The sequence below is a fragment of the Elephantulus edwardii genome, unplaced genomic scaffold, assembly GCF_000299155.1.
Source record: "Elephantulus edwardii isolate Elephantulus edwardi_28Jun2011 unplaced genomic scaffold, EleEdw1.0 scaffold00245, whole genome shotgun sequence".
Lineage (NCBI taxonomy): Eukaryota > Metazoa > Chordata > Mammalia > Macroscelidea > Macroscelididae > Elephantulus > Elephantulus edwardii.
The window spans coordinates 4,140,678-4,158,734 of NW_006399995.1; the positions used below are offsets into that span (position 1 = coordinate 4,140,678).

Here is an 18,057-nt window from a genome sequence, read left to right on the forward strand (position 1 = left end):
GGATCTGATTCCTTAAAGGATGAAGGAAAAACTTGACTGAAAATAAAATGGAAATTATACTTAAAAAAAAAAAATTCATCTTCCGTGGATCCACAATTAATACCTATGGTATCAAGGGGTCAAAAAAATTCAAGACTTACTGTATTGTGGAAAATCTATGGTCAAGGACTTCTCCAGAGTGTAACTGAATGTCAGCTAAAAACCTATGGTGTGTCTGATCCAAACCATTGTCTTTTCAAACGCTTCTTACGTATTTTCTGAAAGTTGGATAATGAATAAGGTTGACAGAAAAAGAAATGATGCTTTAAATTCTGCTGATGGTGAAAAATATTGAATGTCCCATGGACTGCCAAAGAACAGAGAAATGTGTCTTGAAAGAAGTGCAATCAGTGTTCCTTAGAGGCAAGGATGGTGAAACTGTGTTTCACTTATTTTGGGTATATTTTCAGGATGAACAAGTCCTTGGAGAGAGACATCATGCTGGGAAAAGTGGAGGGTCAGAGAAAAAGAAGATGACCCTCACGGAGACAGACTGACACAGACTACCACCTGGGCTTGCACATAACAGGGATTATGAGGATGGTGCAAAATAGGCCCAGGATCAGATTTCTTTGTGCCAAGTTGCTATGAGTATAGTCAGCTCAACAACATTTAACCACCACCACCACCACCTCATATATGAAGGGAGCTTGGGTGGAGTAGCACATAGTGAGTTGCACTGCTAACCCTAAAGCTACATTTCTCCAGTGGTTTCGTTCAATTAGCAATTCCAAGGGAGAAGGGAGCAGCCTCTTCTTTACCTTTACAGCCTTGGGTTGCTGAGATGGAACTGATTCAACTGCAAAGGGTTCTGTTTTGTATGGTGATTTGTATTAGATGCAAAGTTCTTAACGGCTTCTACACTTTTTTGGTGTAGAAGAGCCAAGAAGTTGGCCTCTTCTATACTTTAGGTGATAAGTTTTATCAGTTTATTTTAAAAAAATCACTTAAAGATATTTTCACTTTGTCACTGAGTAGATTACATCAAGTTTAAAAATCAACTAGGAATTTGCTACTATAGTTTGCTTTTCATAAAAATATGCTGTTGTTGTTATGTGCCAATGAGATGCCTGTGACTCATTGCAACCCTGTGCACAACAACTCTGAAGCCTGTCCTGTCCTGAGCCAGTCTCGCTGACTCTGACCCACCAGCCCCCATTACTCCTGTTACTGTGACAATCCATCTCATCCAGAGTCTTCCTCTCCTGTGCTGTTTCCCCACTGCTCCAAGCATGATGTCCTTTTCTAAAGGACTCTCTCTTGGCAACATGCACAAAGTATTTGAGATGGAGCTTCAAAATCCTTGCCCCAGGGATCAATCTAGTTTCACCCTTCTAGGATAAACTTTCTTGTTCTCTTGGCAGTCCGTGGTATTATTTTTAATACTCTTCTCCAGCACCACAATTCAAAGGCATTGATTCTTCTATCATCCTTAGTCACTGTTCAGCTGTCTGATGCATAGCAAGTAATTGTAAAGACCATGGCCTGGGGTAGGCACACCTGAGTCTCCAGAATGATATTGTTGCTCTTTCAACACTCTGGAGAGGTCCCTAATAGCAGATTTACCCAATGCAATTATTTTTTATTTTTGTGGATCTGAACAAGCTAACATTTTGAACAACTTCAATCTCTGTTTATTTTAGTGCTGCCAAGTGGCCCAGTGGTGAGAATCTTTATTTTTTTATTTTGAGTTTCAAAACATATTGAAGACTGCAGTCCTTGACCCTCTGCAGCAAATGCTTCAGGTCTTCCTCAGTTTTGTCAAGCAAGGTTGTGTCCTCTGTATAATGCAAGTTGTTGGTAAGTCTTCCTCCATTCATGATGCCACACTCCTCCTCATAAAGTCCAGCGTCCCAACTGATCTGTTCTGCATATATTGAAATGGTATAGAAATAGGACGCATCATGATGCACTCTCTTCCTGATTTTGAACCATGTAGTGTTTCCTTCTGGAAGCAGGAGGGGCATCCACTTCCAAAATGGCTTGACTCCGGAAACTCTATGTATGAACAGTGCTCTGGCCATTCGTTCATAGGGTCGCTATGAGTCGTCTACGACTCGAAGGCATCAAATAACAACAACAACAGTGTTTCCTTGCTCTGTTCTGACAACTGCTTCCTGGACCAAGTATAGATTTCTCATTATTGAGCACTTGCTGTATGCTTGGCATTTGTCATTTCACTTGATTCTCAAAACAGCCTCATGAAGGTTGCTATGATAATCTCGTAATTACCAATCTAACAATCACACAATTACCAGAACGAATTGAGGATGAGACATGAGTGATTTGAACAAGGTTAAATGTCTCCAAGTATTTCAAGGTGGCTTGACAACAAATCCATAATGGTACATATATCTGATTACACTATGAAAGAAAGACCAATATCACCCAGCAAATAAACATGTATATTTATTGCACAAATTTCCCCTAGAACTGGGAGGTTATTATAACAATACAAGTGCACATTTGAAAAATGTACACAGAACAAGGAACAAGTATGTACATTTTACTTATCTCATCAGCGAAATAACTTAGAGAAAGCAGAACAGTCTCAGAAGACCTCTACCAAATGTAGGCATTATGTAAAATCTGTTTTGTTTTTAAAGTGAACAACCCAGTGTATGCCAATTGCAAGAAAATGAAATCTGTGCTAGTATGTTTATTGCACTTGAGATTATCAAACTCAAAATTAAGATCAAAGAGTCAGGAATAAAACAAACCAGTTAGTTTATATACAAAGAAAAAAGTCATTTCAGTACTATAAAGATCCCTTTTTCATTTCTTGTTGCAACAAACAGGTTTTTAAATATATAATGTATATTTGCCTGTACCATAAGAAATCAAAAATTTATTTCTGAACAGGTCAAAACTCTTTACACATTCATTACAATGACCATACTGTAAAGTTTAAGCCACTCAGTCCTTGGGCTTTGGCTAAGGAAAGAATGACTATAATAAAGATAGCAGAAAAGTACAGAAGGGTTAGATATTATAAAACTCAGAAATCCTATAAGGATTAATGATTCTATTAAGAAACCATAGGCCTTCTTCTTCCTAATAATTCTTAGTTTTAAAGAAATGACAGTAGCACGAACCCTTCATTGACTAAAAACCAAATTTCCTATAATTTACTAAGAATTTCAAATAGATAGGGCTGAGAATAGTTGATAATTAGTTGAAAAAAAGAACACATTCAGAAATAGAAACTACTACATAGAATTTTGAGCTATAACCAAAATTTCTCCTGTCAGGGAAAATAATATACAATGATCCATACATGAACTTTTCTATATTCTGAATTCTGCCAAAGAGATTAACACATAGAATTCCAAACAACTTAATATAGCCTAGTTTTGTTAATAAACAGAACTGGGAGAGGTGGAACAAATCACAAAACCAAAGGAAATTAAAATATACCTATGAAAAACTCTTTGGCAATAAGTCATCCATGGGAGATTCAGGTACTAGCTGGAGACAGCTTACAGGATATTGGAGCCAAACTGATCTGGGGCAAAACAATTTAAGGTTTACATTCCATTAAAGTCACCTCTTCTTTGTCTAATAGGAGAGCTCTTAAATACATATGAAGGCATAATATGACCCAATGCTACAAATTGAAAATCAAAGACTAAACAAACCATGGAAATCTTCCAATAATCAATGAAACTTTTAACATTAAGAATGAATGAATGTGTTATGTAGTAAATATATTTATAAGTGAATAAGCAAGTCCTTTTTTTCCAACTAATTAATTCTGAAAACAATAAATGAGAGCAGAACCAACTTTACTTCTAATATTAAAATAGCTGAGCAAAGAAAAAATTATAATGTAGTATTCAGGTAAACTGAGGTAGTAGTATTGGAAACTTTATCTACCCATTTTCTATTTACATTACTTACAAATGTTTGGTTCCTTATTAGCCTTTCATAAAAGCAAAAGTCCACAGTATATAAAAAGAAGATAACAAGTGAAGAGTGGAACTCTGGGCGAGGGGGGATGAAAACTAAGCAAACCAGTCTTTGGAAGGCAGAAGGGTGGTGAATGTGGACATTTACAAAAAGGAAAATTAATTTAAAAGATTTAATTTTATAAAAGAAAAAACTGAATTCTATATAGTGTAAACGGAACACTATGGAACAATGATACGACTCTTCAGTTCCTATGGGTTCAACAAGGGCTATACCAAAAGCAAGGGCTTTGGCTTCCTGAGCACGTTCAATGAAAATAGTATTTGTGCCAATGCTTTGGTATAGTTTTTAATCCTAATTTTGATTTTTAAAATTAGACATCAAATATGTAAATATTAATATTCATAAGAATTACTTATTGGTATAAACACAATAAATGGTAAAAAGTATTATTGTTATTTTGGGAATAACATCCCTTGGCCTTAGAAAAGATTGGCTTTGTTTATATTCTGAATGTGTGGAACACAAAATTCACCAGAAAGTAACATTACACAAGATTGATACTAGCTGGAAAAAAAAAAAAAAAAATATGTAAAAAAAAGTCACGTTTACCAATGCTGTATTTCTATCTATGTTCTTTTAAAAAATAGATACATATGTACACTTGGGTGGATAACATAACACATATTTACATATATTATTCCAAGTTATAATTAACAGGATGTTAAAAATATTTACTTTGAGAAACAGCCAAAAATTCACAATTAAAGCACAAAACAACAAATAAACAAGGTAATATAGAGCTCAGTACCTCTGAAATTAAGAATTAAAAACTAATGAAAAGAAAATTTCTAGCCATTTCATGAGACATCTGTCGCTATTTCAGAGCTACTTTAGTTATCTATGAAACAAATCTGTATTAATCTTCTTGTAAACTTTGACCTTGTTTCAAATGCTTTCCCCTAAAATTATGTATGCTGCTTTAGTCTCACTTTGTCAAAAATCTACCACAAACAAATAACTCAGTCAGAAGGGGGGAGGGGGAATCATCCAATGCTCACAGAATGTGCAATACAATATAAGATACCGTACCAAACTGCCAGACTCATCAGATGGAAGTCTAATAGTCGAATAGGGAAAGAATCATTATAGTTTTATGTTGTGTCTGCCTCCATGCATTTAAGTTTCTTCCAAAATTAACTTCTCACTCTTTAGGCATCTTAAAGCAGTATTTGGGCTACATATGGAGAGTGTGTGCTTGCTACTGCAGCCAGAAGAGGAAGATCACTGGATTCAATCCTGAAAAAAAGAGGGGGGGGAAATCTCAATGTAGGCTTTCTGTGGCAAGGAAACGCCTACTGCAGACAATGCCTTTTACCTGTAAGGCTACCAACCTCAACAGCCAAGGTATTAGTTTGCACTGGCCAAGAATAAAAGGATGAAGAGTTAAAAATACCACAAGTTGTAAATTTCTCAGTAAGTTTTAAGTTCAGAACCACAGAATTAAACACAACAATGGATGCAGGAAATGGTCTCATCAAGACAAAAGTCAGTACCATAATAGGGTGCATGTAAAACTTTTGGATACAGAAAAAAAATCTGGAATACAGATGACTCTGTAATAAGATATATTGAGAGAAGTAATGAAAACTTCTTGAAAATATATCTTGCCACATATAATTTATAGGAAAGGGGAAAAAACAAATGGCCAATAAACACAGGAAAAGTTACTCAGGCAACTCAATGGTTAGAGAAATTAAAATAAAACCAGACATAATTTTTCACCTAGCAGCTTGGCAAAGACTGGAAGTCTGACAGTAATTAGTCCTGGGAAGACTGTACTTCTCACTGTTTGTGGAAATTTATACAGGTACATTTGTGAATGACACCTAATAGCTCTCGTTGTTTATTGTTGACTGCCACTGAGTCTAGCACAACTCATAGCAACTCTATGAACAAAAGACCTAATGCCTTTCTATAACTCACGTCATTTCTCCAACTTCATAGTTTCCAAAGGCATGCGGTTTAGGAAGTGGATGCCACTCCTGCTTCCAAACCTGTTTTACAACTGTTATAAAAATATTTATACTTAATATTATCTATCAGTTTATGCAGTAAAAATTTCATATGCATTCAATTATAGGATAAAACCTTTAAGAATTTTATCCTACAAATTTCAAAGGTTTACAGTCATTCCAGCATTGGTTAGCGAAAAAAACCAAAACAACACAACCCTGAAATAACTAAAAGTCCATTATATAACAGAACCCTGTAAAATCATTAAAAATACTCTCAACTCAGTCAGACTGTGTCATCAGGAAACCAAAACACTCATCAAGACTTGAACAGCACTATGGTATCATGATACATGGTGTAGGGTGTTATACACTATATGGATAAACGAAAGGTCAGTGGTTCAAACCACTTGCTCCTTGGGATAAAGACGGAAAATCTCCTTCAATGAAGACCTACAATCTTGGAAACCCACGGGTCACCAGGAGTCATAATCTACTTGACAACAGTTTTTGTCTGGAGTCACAAATACCTTAAGTCTCAAGTCCCTAGTCAGTCCTACTCAGATGCAACATCTGGAATACTAACATTCAGAGTCATCTGTTTCCAATCTGATGCTACTGTATTCATGATGCAAAATGATGTATGATAAAGTATTAATATCAGTGAAATAATTTAACCTGATTTCTGACATAGAGTAGATTCCTACTGATGGTGCTTCCCATTTTCTTCACAACAGTAAGAGAAAAGTGCTAGTTTTACTTTTTAAAATTAATATTTTAAGAAGTATCTCTCTTTCTCACCCTCTCTCTCTCTCATACACACACACACTTGCATGAAAAAAGTGACCACTGTATATAAAGACACAGGAAAAGTGGAAGAGGGCTATATTTTTATCCTTCCATCAGTTAGCATTTTAAATAATTATTATTTTTCAAATAATAACTGCAGACTGAAGACAAGTTATGTAGGTTGTAAGGTAGGAGTGTTATTTAGTTAATGTACTACTATCCAGAGCGCTGTTCCTTCCATTAGCTCGTTTTTTTGTGTGTGTGTGCATGTACCGTCAAATCAGATCTGACTGGTACAGGAGGAGATTGCCCCTCCTTCCCTGGCAGAGAGCATCTGGTGGATTTGAACCGTGCACCTCTGGGATTGTAGTTGCAGCTTCTTGCCACTAGGCCACCAGAGCTCCCCATTAGCTCGTTTTTAAAGCAGAGCAGAGACTGAGGATGATGAGTTTCTAACATATTTAACAGTAAGAACTTACATTTCTTTTTCCTAAGATAAAAATTTATATTTTATTTCCATTTATATGAGTGCATGTCCAACAAAGTGTAATAATACAAGGGACACAAATGCCTTTTGGAGTCAAAGTAAGGACAGAGATCTTTTATACACTATGGAACAACTGAAACGATAATCTTGTACAGCCTTTACAGGAAAAGACCAATAGAAACAAAGAAAAAGGTACTTTTGAGGAATATTAAAGTATAGAACAATTAAAAACCAATGTTAGAAAGAGAATCATGGACATACCCCAGAACCACTCCCAGCTCCTTGACGTGAACTCTCATCTGTCCTCTCAGGTACTCAGACAGCATCTTGCTCTTGAAGTATAGTTCCTGCAATCGATCTTCAAGATGCATAACACACTTCAGGGAGGAAGAAACCAAGAACCAGGTAAGAAAATGGTTTCCAATTCTGAGTTATAACAATTCCAAAACATCACGTTTTTAACCTTTCTACTTAGCTATTCCACAATCAACTCAATTTTGGTCAATTTTAAAGCATGTAGTTTTAGATAAGCTCCTCATTCTTCACTGTTAAGAAACACTGGACAGCTGATCCTCCAAGAGATTTTCTGAGGTCATAAATCACACAGGAGGAGATTGTCCACCTTTCTACCAAGGAGCTACTACTGGTGGATTTAAAACACTAGAGGATGCAGCCAACTCCTTATGGATTAGGTCACCAGAACACTTCAGTAGTACGTAAAGGAGTGTAAACTTTTAATCTGGCTTACGTTGAAGAATGAGTTTCTACAGGATGTTTTATAGTTCTAATAAGAACTTTTGAAACAGGAAATGATTCAATTTAAGCTTTATATATACTTACAAAATTTGGAGACAGGTTATGTTTATAAAGCTGGAGAGTGGAATGAAGCAGGTTGGAAACAAGACTGGAAACTAACACTTCCTTTCCCAATTTATTATCCGTCATTCGTCTCTGGCTACTGGCCACTTGGACAGTCCATTTATCCATATCTGCTATGATACAGACAGCTTCGGCTATTGGTTCATCTAACACTGGATGCTAGGAAGAAAAGAATTTTTCTTTATGATAACCATATAAAGTGTGAATAGAAAATACAAGCAAAATGAGGCAATAAAGAGACATGGGAGTGGGGGGAAATGATTCAATTCTATTACTGTTAAAATTTTTTTGAAATAAGAGACTCAAATCATCATAGTTATTAGAGGTTTTGTAATCTTTACCAGAACTCTCTGTACTTTAATTTAAAACCAAACTTTAATCAAAAGTTTTTTAATCATTAATTCATTCAATGAGTTCACTGAATGCTATATGTCAAGTTAGTAAATGTTTTTGTTTGTTTTTTACATTAAAAATGCTAAGTATTACAATGAATGAATATATTTTTTTAAAAAAAAGTGAACTGGAGGACGGGGACAAAAATGTGCAACAATGAATGAATGAGAATCCAACTTTTCTACAAACTTTCATTAAAATCACAATTTTTAAAATGTGCTCAATATCTTTTAGATTGGAGAAAGAAGACAAACAAGTCATAGTGAAGATTCTATGCTATCCCAATTTATATGGTATTATTTTGACTGAAAATGTGCTTCTCTCCCATTTAATAATTCTTTACTTATTGACAAACATTAATAGAATAGAAGCAGTTTTATGTACAAAACAGTAGCACATAGATACCACTATAAATGCCAGAGGCTGTTTTTACATTTCAGAACTTCACTCAGTTTGTAAACGAACAAAAGTATTCTCTTTCCCTAGGATTTTTGTCTCCCTTTTTATTTGTAAAAAGTATAATACTAACAAGAACATTATCATAGCATGTCTTTAAGCTAATGTTTTCAAAGATTAAATCTGCTTGATATGCTGGAGAATGATAATTATAAGGGTTTCCCCCCTTACAAATCTAAAAAGCTAGAAGGAAATGACACTGGGAATGGAACAGTCATTTAATACACTATCTGAAATGACTGAAGAAAAATCATTTCCAATCTGATGCTTATTAGTGGCAGTTTTTTAAATTTGCAACAAATATTCTGGTAAAGTGTTTTCCTGTTAAGATGATAAAGTAACAAATTGAATATTACAATTCCCAATCTGGATTTTTTTTATGTTTGAGGATCAGTGCCAGACTTACTGTAGATTAGGAGACTATAATTATGAGACTACACTTTAATTATGAGACTATACTTCTTTCAAGGAATATGGGGGGCGGGGGAAGTAACTTTGATAGTCTAGTCTAAGAAGCTGTGTTGCAATACAATGGTTGATGGTCTGAATCCACCAGCTGCTCTGTGGGAGAAAGCTAGGCAACCTCCTCTAGTGCAATTTCCTACCTCTGAAAACCTACTGGAGGGTCAGCTATGGATCAATTCTGCTTTGAAGGTACCTAACAACAACATTTGTTTTTAATCTCCCTCATAAGACTCTGATCATAACTTGAAATTTTACTTTCTGCAGTGTACCATGGATTTACTTAACGTGCTATATATTAAGGGCTTTCTATCAATATCTTAAAATCTGATCGTAACTTGAAATTTTACTTTCTGCAATGTACCATGTATTTACTTAAGGAGTTATATGTATTAAAGAACTTTCTATCTTAAAATCTATAATGTACCACAAGTTTAATAATATATGGATGCTCTAAAGCGCCAATCCAAATTAGGTGCTATCATTTAAGACATGAGGAACATCACTATCTATGTGCAAGATACATTAAGTCCAAAATATGCATGCAGCAATTCTAAAGGGGGGGTGGCATAGAAGGGAAATCAGCATGTACTGGTATTTATCCAAGATAAACTAAGAGGTAGGGGGAGAAGTACTCTGCTTGTACTCACTCGCTCACCCATGCACACACACACACACACACACACACACACACACACTCTTGTATTTTTTTGGTTTTTCCAGTTGTCTTTATAAAAAGTAAGATATCTAAAGTGCAACAATGAGTGAATGGAAATCCTCAGTCTCTGTAAACTTTCATTAAAATTAATAATAATAAAAAAATAAAAAGATATCTAAATGAAAATTGTTGTTATGTTGCTCAGCTCCATGGTCAACACTCTTGGCACCAGCAGCCAGGAAAAAAAAACATATTTCAATGGGAAAGTCTGTGGTTAGGGACCTCTCTAAAGTACTCAAGAGCAACGGTATCTCTCTGGAGACTAAGGTGTGCCAATAGAGGCCATGGTCTTTGCAATCACTTGTTATGCATCAGAGCGTTGGACAATGACTAGGGAGAATAGAAGGAGAATTGACGCCTTTGAGCTGTGGTGCTGGAGAAGAGTATTGAATGTTCCATGGACTGCCAAGAAAACAAACAGATCCATCCTAGAGAGGGTTAAACCAGGCTACTCCTTGGAGGCAAGGATTTTGGGACTTCGTCTGACATACTTTGGACATGTAAGGAGAGACAGGTCCTTGGAGAGGGACATCATGCTTGGTAGGGTAGAGGGACAGCCCAGGAGGGGAAGACCCTCTATGAGGTGGATTGATTCAGTGACTGGAGTAATCGGGATGGGTGTGTCAGAGGCCATGCGATTGGCACAGGATAGAGCAGGATTTAGGGCTGTTGTACAAAGGGTCGCTATGAGTCGCAAACGACAAATTAAAATATATAAAAAATATTTTATTAATCAAACTTTAATGAGGATATTGGATAAAAAAGTATAGGATGTAAAACTATGAAGAATTTCCAGTTTGATTCAGTGTACCAATTTATCATTTGAATTTTTATTACTAAGCATTTACCTAAATGACATTTTTATAATTTGAAAAAAGGGCCAAAAATGTACACGACTATGCCCTAAGCTTCCCACTGTCTACATAGGGCCATAAATGACCTAAAATACATAAGACCTCTATCAGGAATAAGCAACAGAATGTGGTCCTACAAAGCTCACTACTTCTACATCTCTCTGTATTTAGAAAAGTAAGGTTGATTTCTTCCTTCATTACTGACTAAAGAAAACAGCAGCAGCAAGACTGAAATAAAACTACAGACTACTGAAAGACTTAATGACCTTTTCCCTTTACTGCTACTACAACTACACAGCAAAAGGTGGGTCTGTTTTAAATCAACCGAGGTTAAATTGCCTTCAAAGGTATTCTTTTGCTTAGCACTAAACAATTAGTTTGAATAAAACTCTGTATTGAATACTAAAGAAACAATTCTGTAAGAGGGAGTACATAAAGCTTCCTCTTACATACTTCAGGTATGTTACTAGGATAGGTTATTTCTTGGAGAGGAACATCATGTGTGGAAAGGTGGAGGGCCAGTGAAAGAGAGGAGATACTCAATCAGATGGACTAACACTGTGACTGCTGTAATGGGCTCAAATCAACTATGTCAGAAAGTATGAAGAAGGCACAGGATAGGATGGGGTTCAGATTCGTCATTCACAGGGTCACTATGGGTCGTACTTGATCCAAGAGCACCTAACAACAACCACCATCACCACCACCAAATTTTGCAGTCTGAAATGGATGAAACATACAAACATTGGAAACCAAGAAGGAGGGCTGGTATTGGAAAAACACAACCTTAGTGATAGAAATGAAGCATGAGATCATATGACAAAACTCTGCATGATCGATGACTTACTCATTACAAATAGCTTTTTAAAAATGCCTAAATGGTGACTGTACATGTGGCCCTCACCAGCTGGACTACACAGAAATAAAACAGACTACATCTGCAGAAAGAAACAAAGGATAAGCTCCCTATCACCAGCCAAAACAAGAGAAGGGGAAAACTGTAGAACATGCCATATCATTTGTTTGTATGAAAGTTCAGCTTGAAGCTGGAGAAATTTCAAACAAGCCCACAAAAGCCAAAATATGACCTTAAGTATGCTGTTATTATTGTTCCATGCAGTCAAGATGACTATGACGCAAAGAGATTCTATAAACAATACATGAAAACCTTACCTTACCCTCTGCCATCCCCAGAATCTCCTCCATGCTCAAACACACAATTCTAGTCATGGTGTCAATTCGTCTTGTGGAGTGTCTCTCTTCGCTGACCCTCTACCTTTCTTGTTGTTGTTGTTGTTATGTGCCGTCGAGTATAATATATTTTTCTAAGGATTGGCCCCTCCTGACAATATGTCCATGACCAATCCTCAAAGGGTATCATTCCTCAAAGGAGTACCATCGGTGTACTTCTCCAAGACAGAACTGTTTGAGGTTTTGTGGTAGTGCATGGGATATTCAGTACTTTGTTCCAACGCCACAATTCAAAGGCATCAATGCATTCATCGTCCAGCTTTCAGATGTATATGAATGAAATGAAAATAATCATGGCTTGGATCAGGCACGCCTTGGTCTTTAAACTGACATCATCTCTCTTTTATTACTTTAGAGAGGTGCTTGACAACAGATTTTATCAATAATGAATATATTGCATCCTAAATTTAGGTATCATCTCAAAATCAAATTTGATGCACTCAGGATTAATGACTAATGATGATAGAACTGGCGAAAGATATCAGATGTGAAGAATGCAAAAGGTCATTAAAAAGACAGGAAGGAAGCTCTGGTGGCCTAGTGGCAAGAAGCTATTATGTAATCCCAAAGGCACACAGTTCAAATCCACCGGATGCTCTGCTGGAGGAGGGACAATCTCCTCTTGTGCCAGTTGGATGCAACTCAGTGATACACAACAAGGAAAAAAAAAGAAAGGAAAGGCTTTATAGATTGATATCAAAGAGAAGTTGCTCTGCATTGTGAAGAAGCTACAGTAAAAGGAAGAAATGATTAAGTAAGAGATGAACAAATAGTCTCAAAGAGTAATCTGAAAAGACAAAGCAAAGTACTATTATCAAATGTGCAAAGACATGGAGTGAGAAAATCAAAAGGGGAGTGCATCCTCAGCTGAAAGAAAGGAACAAACATTTTAAGTTTTGCAACTGAAGTATTCTATATTTGCCAATAAAACAAATAAGCAAGTATTTTGAAAAATGGTCTCCAATACTTTGGGGATTTAGTCAAGAGGGAACAGTCCATAAAGAAGGACATTGTGCTTGGAAGTGTGGAGGGACAGCACAGGCGAGGAAGACCTTGAATGAGATGGACTGACAGTAGTAATGGGGTCACGTCTGTCAGAAATAGTGAAGTTAGCTCAGGACAGGGCAAGGTTCAGAGCTGTTGTTCATGGGTAGCTACGAGGAATAGTCAACTTGATGGCACATAACAACTACAAAAAGATCGTAGGCAAAATACTAATGGACACAGAAAGCAGCAAAAGAAGAGGAACTAATTAACCAAGAACCAATGGAACTGAAAGGAGACGCCCAAGCTGCACTGAAGGCATTGAGGTGTGTGGGGGGGGAAGTTCAAGGAACTGGCAAAAAAATAAGGCTCCAGAGCTGATAGAATACTAATATACATGTATCAAAAACATACTTATATGTCTGTAACAAGAAACTTAGAAGATAGCTACCAAGCCAACCAAAATATCCATACTTATGCCCATTTTTTTAAAGTGATTTAACAGAATGGAGAAATTATCAAACACTTCATTAATATCATACAGTCAAATCTTGCTAAAGATTGAAAAAAACTGGTTAGAAAAGTATTTCAACAGGGAACTGACAGATATGTAAGCTGGGTTCAGAGGAAAAATGATCATCACTGCCAGAGTTTAATGGATCTTGTCTGAAAGCAGAGAATATAGAAAGATATGTACAAGATATGTGTTTTATTAACTATGCAAAGGCATTTGACTAGTGTGGATCATAATAAAATATGGACAACATTGAGAATAGGAATTCCAAAGCACTTAATGCAGAACACTATTCCAGTACTCAGGCAGAACCTGTACATGGAGCTCAAAGCAATCACTCTAACAGAACAAAAAAATACTTCTTGATTTAAAATCAGGAAAGGGGTATGTCTGGGTTCTATTTTTTCACCATATCTATTCCATTTATAGCTGAGAAAATAATTGGAGAAACTGGACTATATGAAGAAAAAAGTGGCATCAGGGTTGGACAAACATTGAGAAACAAGGTGACACAAACTTGCTTATAGAAAATGAAGACGACAACTTGAAACACTTACTGATGAAGCTCTAGAACTATATTCTTCAATGTGAATTAATGCTTCAACATCAAGAAAACTTAAAAAAATTATTTTGTGTTTGAAGATGCAAATGTAACCAATTTAAAAAATTATTTATATAGAAAAGTTAAATACACACACACAAGCACATATTAACAAATCCTGTGTCTCCTATCTGGGTAACCAAGAGAATTGCATACAAATGTATACCTGAGAAAGTATATAAAATACAGTAAGAATAAAATATACTAAATAATAATTATATATATATATAAAAACTAATAAACAAAAATATCACAATGGAACCAACAGACGATATCATGATAAATGGAGGAAATATTTAACTTAAATCCACAATCAACACTCATGAAAACAGTACGTGCTGGATCATAAAGCAAGCAGGAATTAAATTGCCTCCAGGGGGCTCCTTGGAGGCAAGGATGGTGAAACTCCATCTTACATACTCTGAGCATGTTGTCAAGAAAGGCCAGTCTATAGAAAAGAACACTATGCTTGGAAAGGTGTAGGGTCAGAGTAAGAGAGGAAGACCAATTCTCAACAAGATCAATTAACCCGGTGACTGTAACGATGGGTTCAAGTATAGTGGAGACAGTGAGGAGGGCAGAAGACAGGGCAAGGTTTGGCTTCATTGTTCATAAGGCCACTATAAGTTACAATCAACTTAGTGACACATAAACAACAACAAAATAAAACAATGCAGCATTTGTTCTCCGACCACAATGTAACTACGCCAGAAATCAATGACAGAAGAAAATTTGAGAAATCCACAAATATCTGGACATAAAATAGTATACTCTTAAGTAACTTGTAAGTCAAAGAAGAAAAAAATCAAGAGGAAAAATTGAAAATAGATGAAAGTAAACAAATAAAATATCAAATTAATGGGATTTAATACCATGTGTAGAGAAATATTTATAGTAGAAAATTTGTCTATTTGTGCTTTACTGACTATGCAAAGGCATTTTACTGTGTAGATCATAAATTATGACCTAAAAAAAGTGGAAATCCCAGAACACTTCATTGTGTTCACGTGAAACCTACACCTAGACCATGAGGCTGTTATGCAAACAGAACAAAGGAACATTTGTTGTTGTTGTTGTTGTTACGTACCGTTGAGTCCCCTGCAACTATTTAGTGACCCTATGTACAACAGCTTTAAACTCTGCTCTGTCCTGTGCCAATCTTACTGTCTCTGATACACCTACCCCCACTACCCCAGTCACTGAATCAATCCATCTCATCGAGGGTCTTTCTCTCTTGCACTGTCCCTCCACCTTCCCAAGCATGATGTCCTCTCCAAGGACTGGTCTCTCCTTGCAACATGCCCAAATAATGTCATATGAGGCTTCAGAATCCTTGCCTCCAAGGAGCAGCCTGGTCTCACCCTCTTCTAGGATGAACCTGTTTATTCTCCTAGCAGTCCACGGTATACACAATACTCTTCTCCAGCACCACAGCTCAAAGGCATCAATTCTCATCCTAGTCATTGTCCAGCTTTCTGATGCATAGCAAGTAACTGCAAAGACCGTGGACTGTATCAGGCGCACTTTACTCTCCAGACTGACACTGATGCTCTTCAGTACTCTGCAGAGGTCTTTGATATCAGACTTTCCCAATGCAATTTGTCTTTTAATTTCCTGGCTGCTGGTGCCAAGAGTGTTGATTGTAGAGCCAAGCAAAGGCCCAGTGGTGAGAATCTTTGTTTTCTTGATGTTGAGTTTCAATCCGTATTGAAGGCTACAGTCCTTGACCCTCCGCAGCCAGCACTTCAGGTCCTCCTCAGTTTCAGCAAGCAGGGTTGTATCATCTACATAATGCAGACTGTTGATGAGTCTACCTCCAATTCTGATGCCACATTTCTCCTCCTAGAACCTAGCCTCCCAGATAATCTATTCTGCATATAGATTGAAAAGATATGGAGATAGGACACATACTTGATGCACACCCTTCCCAATTTTGAACCATGCTGTGTCTCCTTGCTCTGTTCTGACAACCGCCTCTTGGTCCAAGTATAGTTTTCACATAAGCACAAGCTAGTGTCCTGGGATTCCCATTCTTCTCAGAGTCAGCCATAGTTTGTTGTGATCTACACAGTCAAAAGCCTCTGTACAGTTAATGAAACACAGGCATTCCTCTGGTGCTCTCTGCTTTCAGCCAAGATTCATCTGACAGAAGCATAATAACAGCCATGAAAATTAGGCCAGGTGCTGATTGTGGAACAGACCACCAAGTACTCATATGCAAGTTTAAGCTAAAGCTGAAGAAAATGAAATTAAGTCCATGGGAGCCAAAATCTGACCTTAGTCTATCCCACCTGAATTTCAAAACCATCTCAGGAACAGGTTTGAGGGCTTGAACACTAATGAGTGAAGACCAGATGAGTTGTGGGAGGAGATAAAGCATATCATCCATGAAAAATGCAAAAGGTCATTGCAAAGACAGAGGAGGAAGAAAAGACCAAGAAGGATGTCAGAAGACACTCTGAATATTGCACTAGAGTGCTGAGAAGCCAAAGTAAAGGGAAGAAATCATTAAGGAGCTGAACAGAAGGGAACACTATATAGTTCACAATTAAGAAGAGTGTTTGTCAGGGTTGTACCCTTTCTCCATACCTACTCAATCTGTGTGCTGAACAAATTATTAAAAAATCTCAACTCTATGAGGAGGAATGTATCGTCAGGATTGGCGAAGATTCATTAATAATGTTTGGTATGCAGACGATACAACCTTGATTATGAAAGTGAAAAGAACTTGATGCGATATGGACTGTATCTCAATGTCAAGAAAACAAAACTTCTCAGCAGTAGCCTGACAGGTAACATCATGACAAAAAGTGAGAAAAGTTTGGAATTGTCAAATGACTTCATCTTACTTGGATCCACAATCAATATACTTGGTCCTAGCAGTCAGAAGCTCAGAAGATGTACTGCACTGGGAAAGTCTGCAGTCAAGAGACCTCTCCAAATTACTGAGGTCCAAATCAATGATGTTAGTTTGAGGACAAAGGTGCATCTGATCATTTGCTATGCACTTGAAAGCTGGAAAATGAATAAGGATGACAGAAGAACTGATGCCTTTGACCTGTGATGTTTGAGAAGAAAACTGAGTATTCTATGGATTGTCAAAAGAACAAACGCTTTTGTCTTGGAGAATGAGGATCCAGAGTGATCCTTGGAGGCAAAGATAATAAAGTTTTATCTCACATACTTTAGGTATACTAATAGGAGAAGCTTGTCCTTAGAGAGGGTCATCATGCTTGGACAGGTGAAAGGTGACAAAAGGAAGGGAGATCCTCATCTAGACAGACTGACACAGTGACTGCTGCACTGGAATCAAGTATGACAGAGATTGTGAGGATAGGAGAGGGTTCAGATCTAGTATTGATAGAGTCACTATGAGTCATACTCAACTCAATTGTACCTATCAACAACAATATTAGAAAAGAAAAAAACAACTTAGTAACCTTTGTACAATCTGAAGAAACTAGAAAAAGAAGAGCATTTTAATGCAAAGCAAGAAGGCAAGAATTAATAAAGTTTATAGTGAACATCAATTAAGCCTATTAAAAAAATCTGTTAAAACAATAGTTGGTTTTTTGAAAATATCAACATAATTGATAATCTCTAGCTAAGTGGGAGTTGGAAACTTGTTTCCATAAAAAGCCAGAAAAACCCGGCGCTGGCTGAAAATCGCCTGTGACTTCATCCATAGCCACTGGTGAGAGTCAGC

The 18,057-nt window shown here is 36.7% G+C and overlaps 1 protein-coding gene across 1 annotated transcript in view; it reads right to left on the reverse strand.

Moving 5' to 3' along the window:
* Positions 1-5,168: 5,168 nt before the first annotated feature.
* The window catches only part of FNIP1 (folliculin interacting protein 1), a 193,511-nt gene continuing 180,622 nt past the window's right edge, over positions 5,169-18,057 (reverse strand). The window contains exons 14-16 of the mRNA XM_006899066.1: positions 8,080-8,277; positions 7,501-7,616; positions 5,169-5,247 (exon numbers count right to left, since the gene is read on the reverse strand). Of these exons, the coding sequence (XP_006899128.1) occupies positions 5,169-5,247; positions 7,501-7,616; positions 8,080-8,277 (393 nt within the window). The remainder of the gene's footprint in view (positions 5,248-7,500; positions 7,617-8,079; positions 8,278-18,057) is intronic.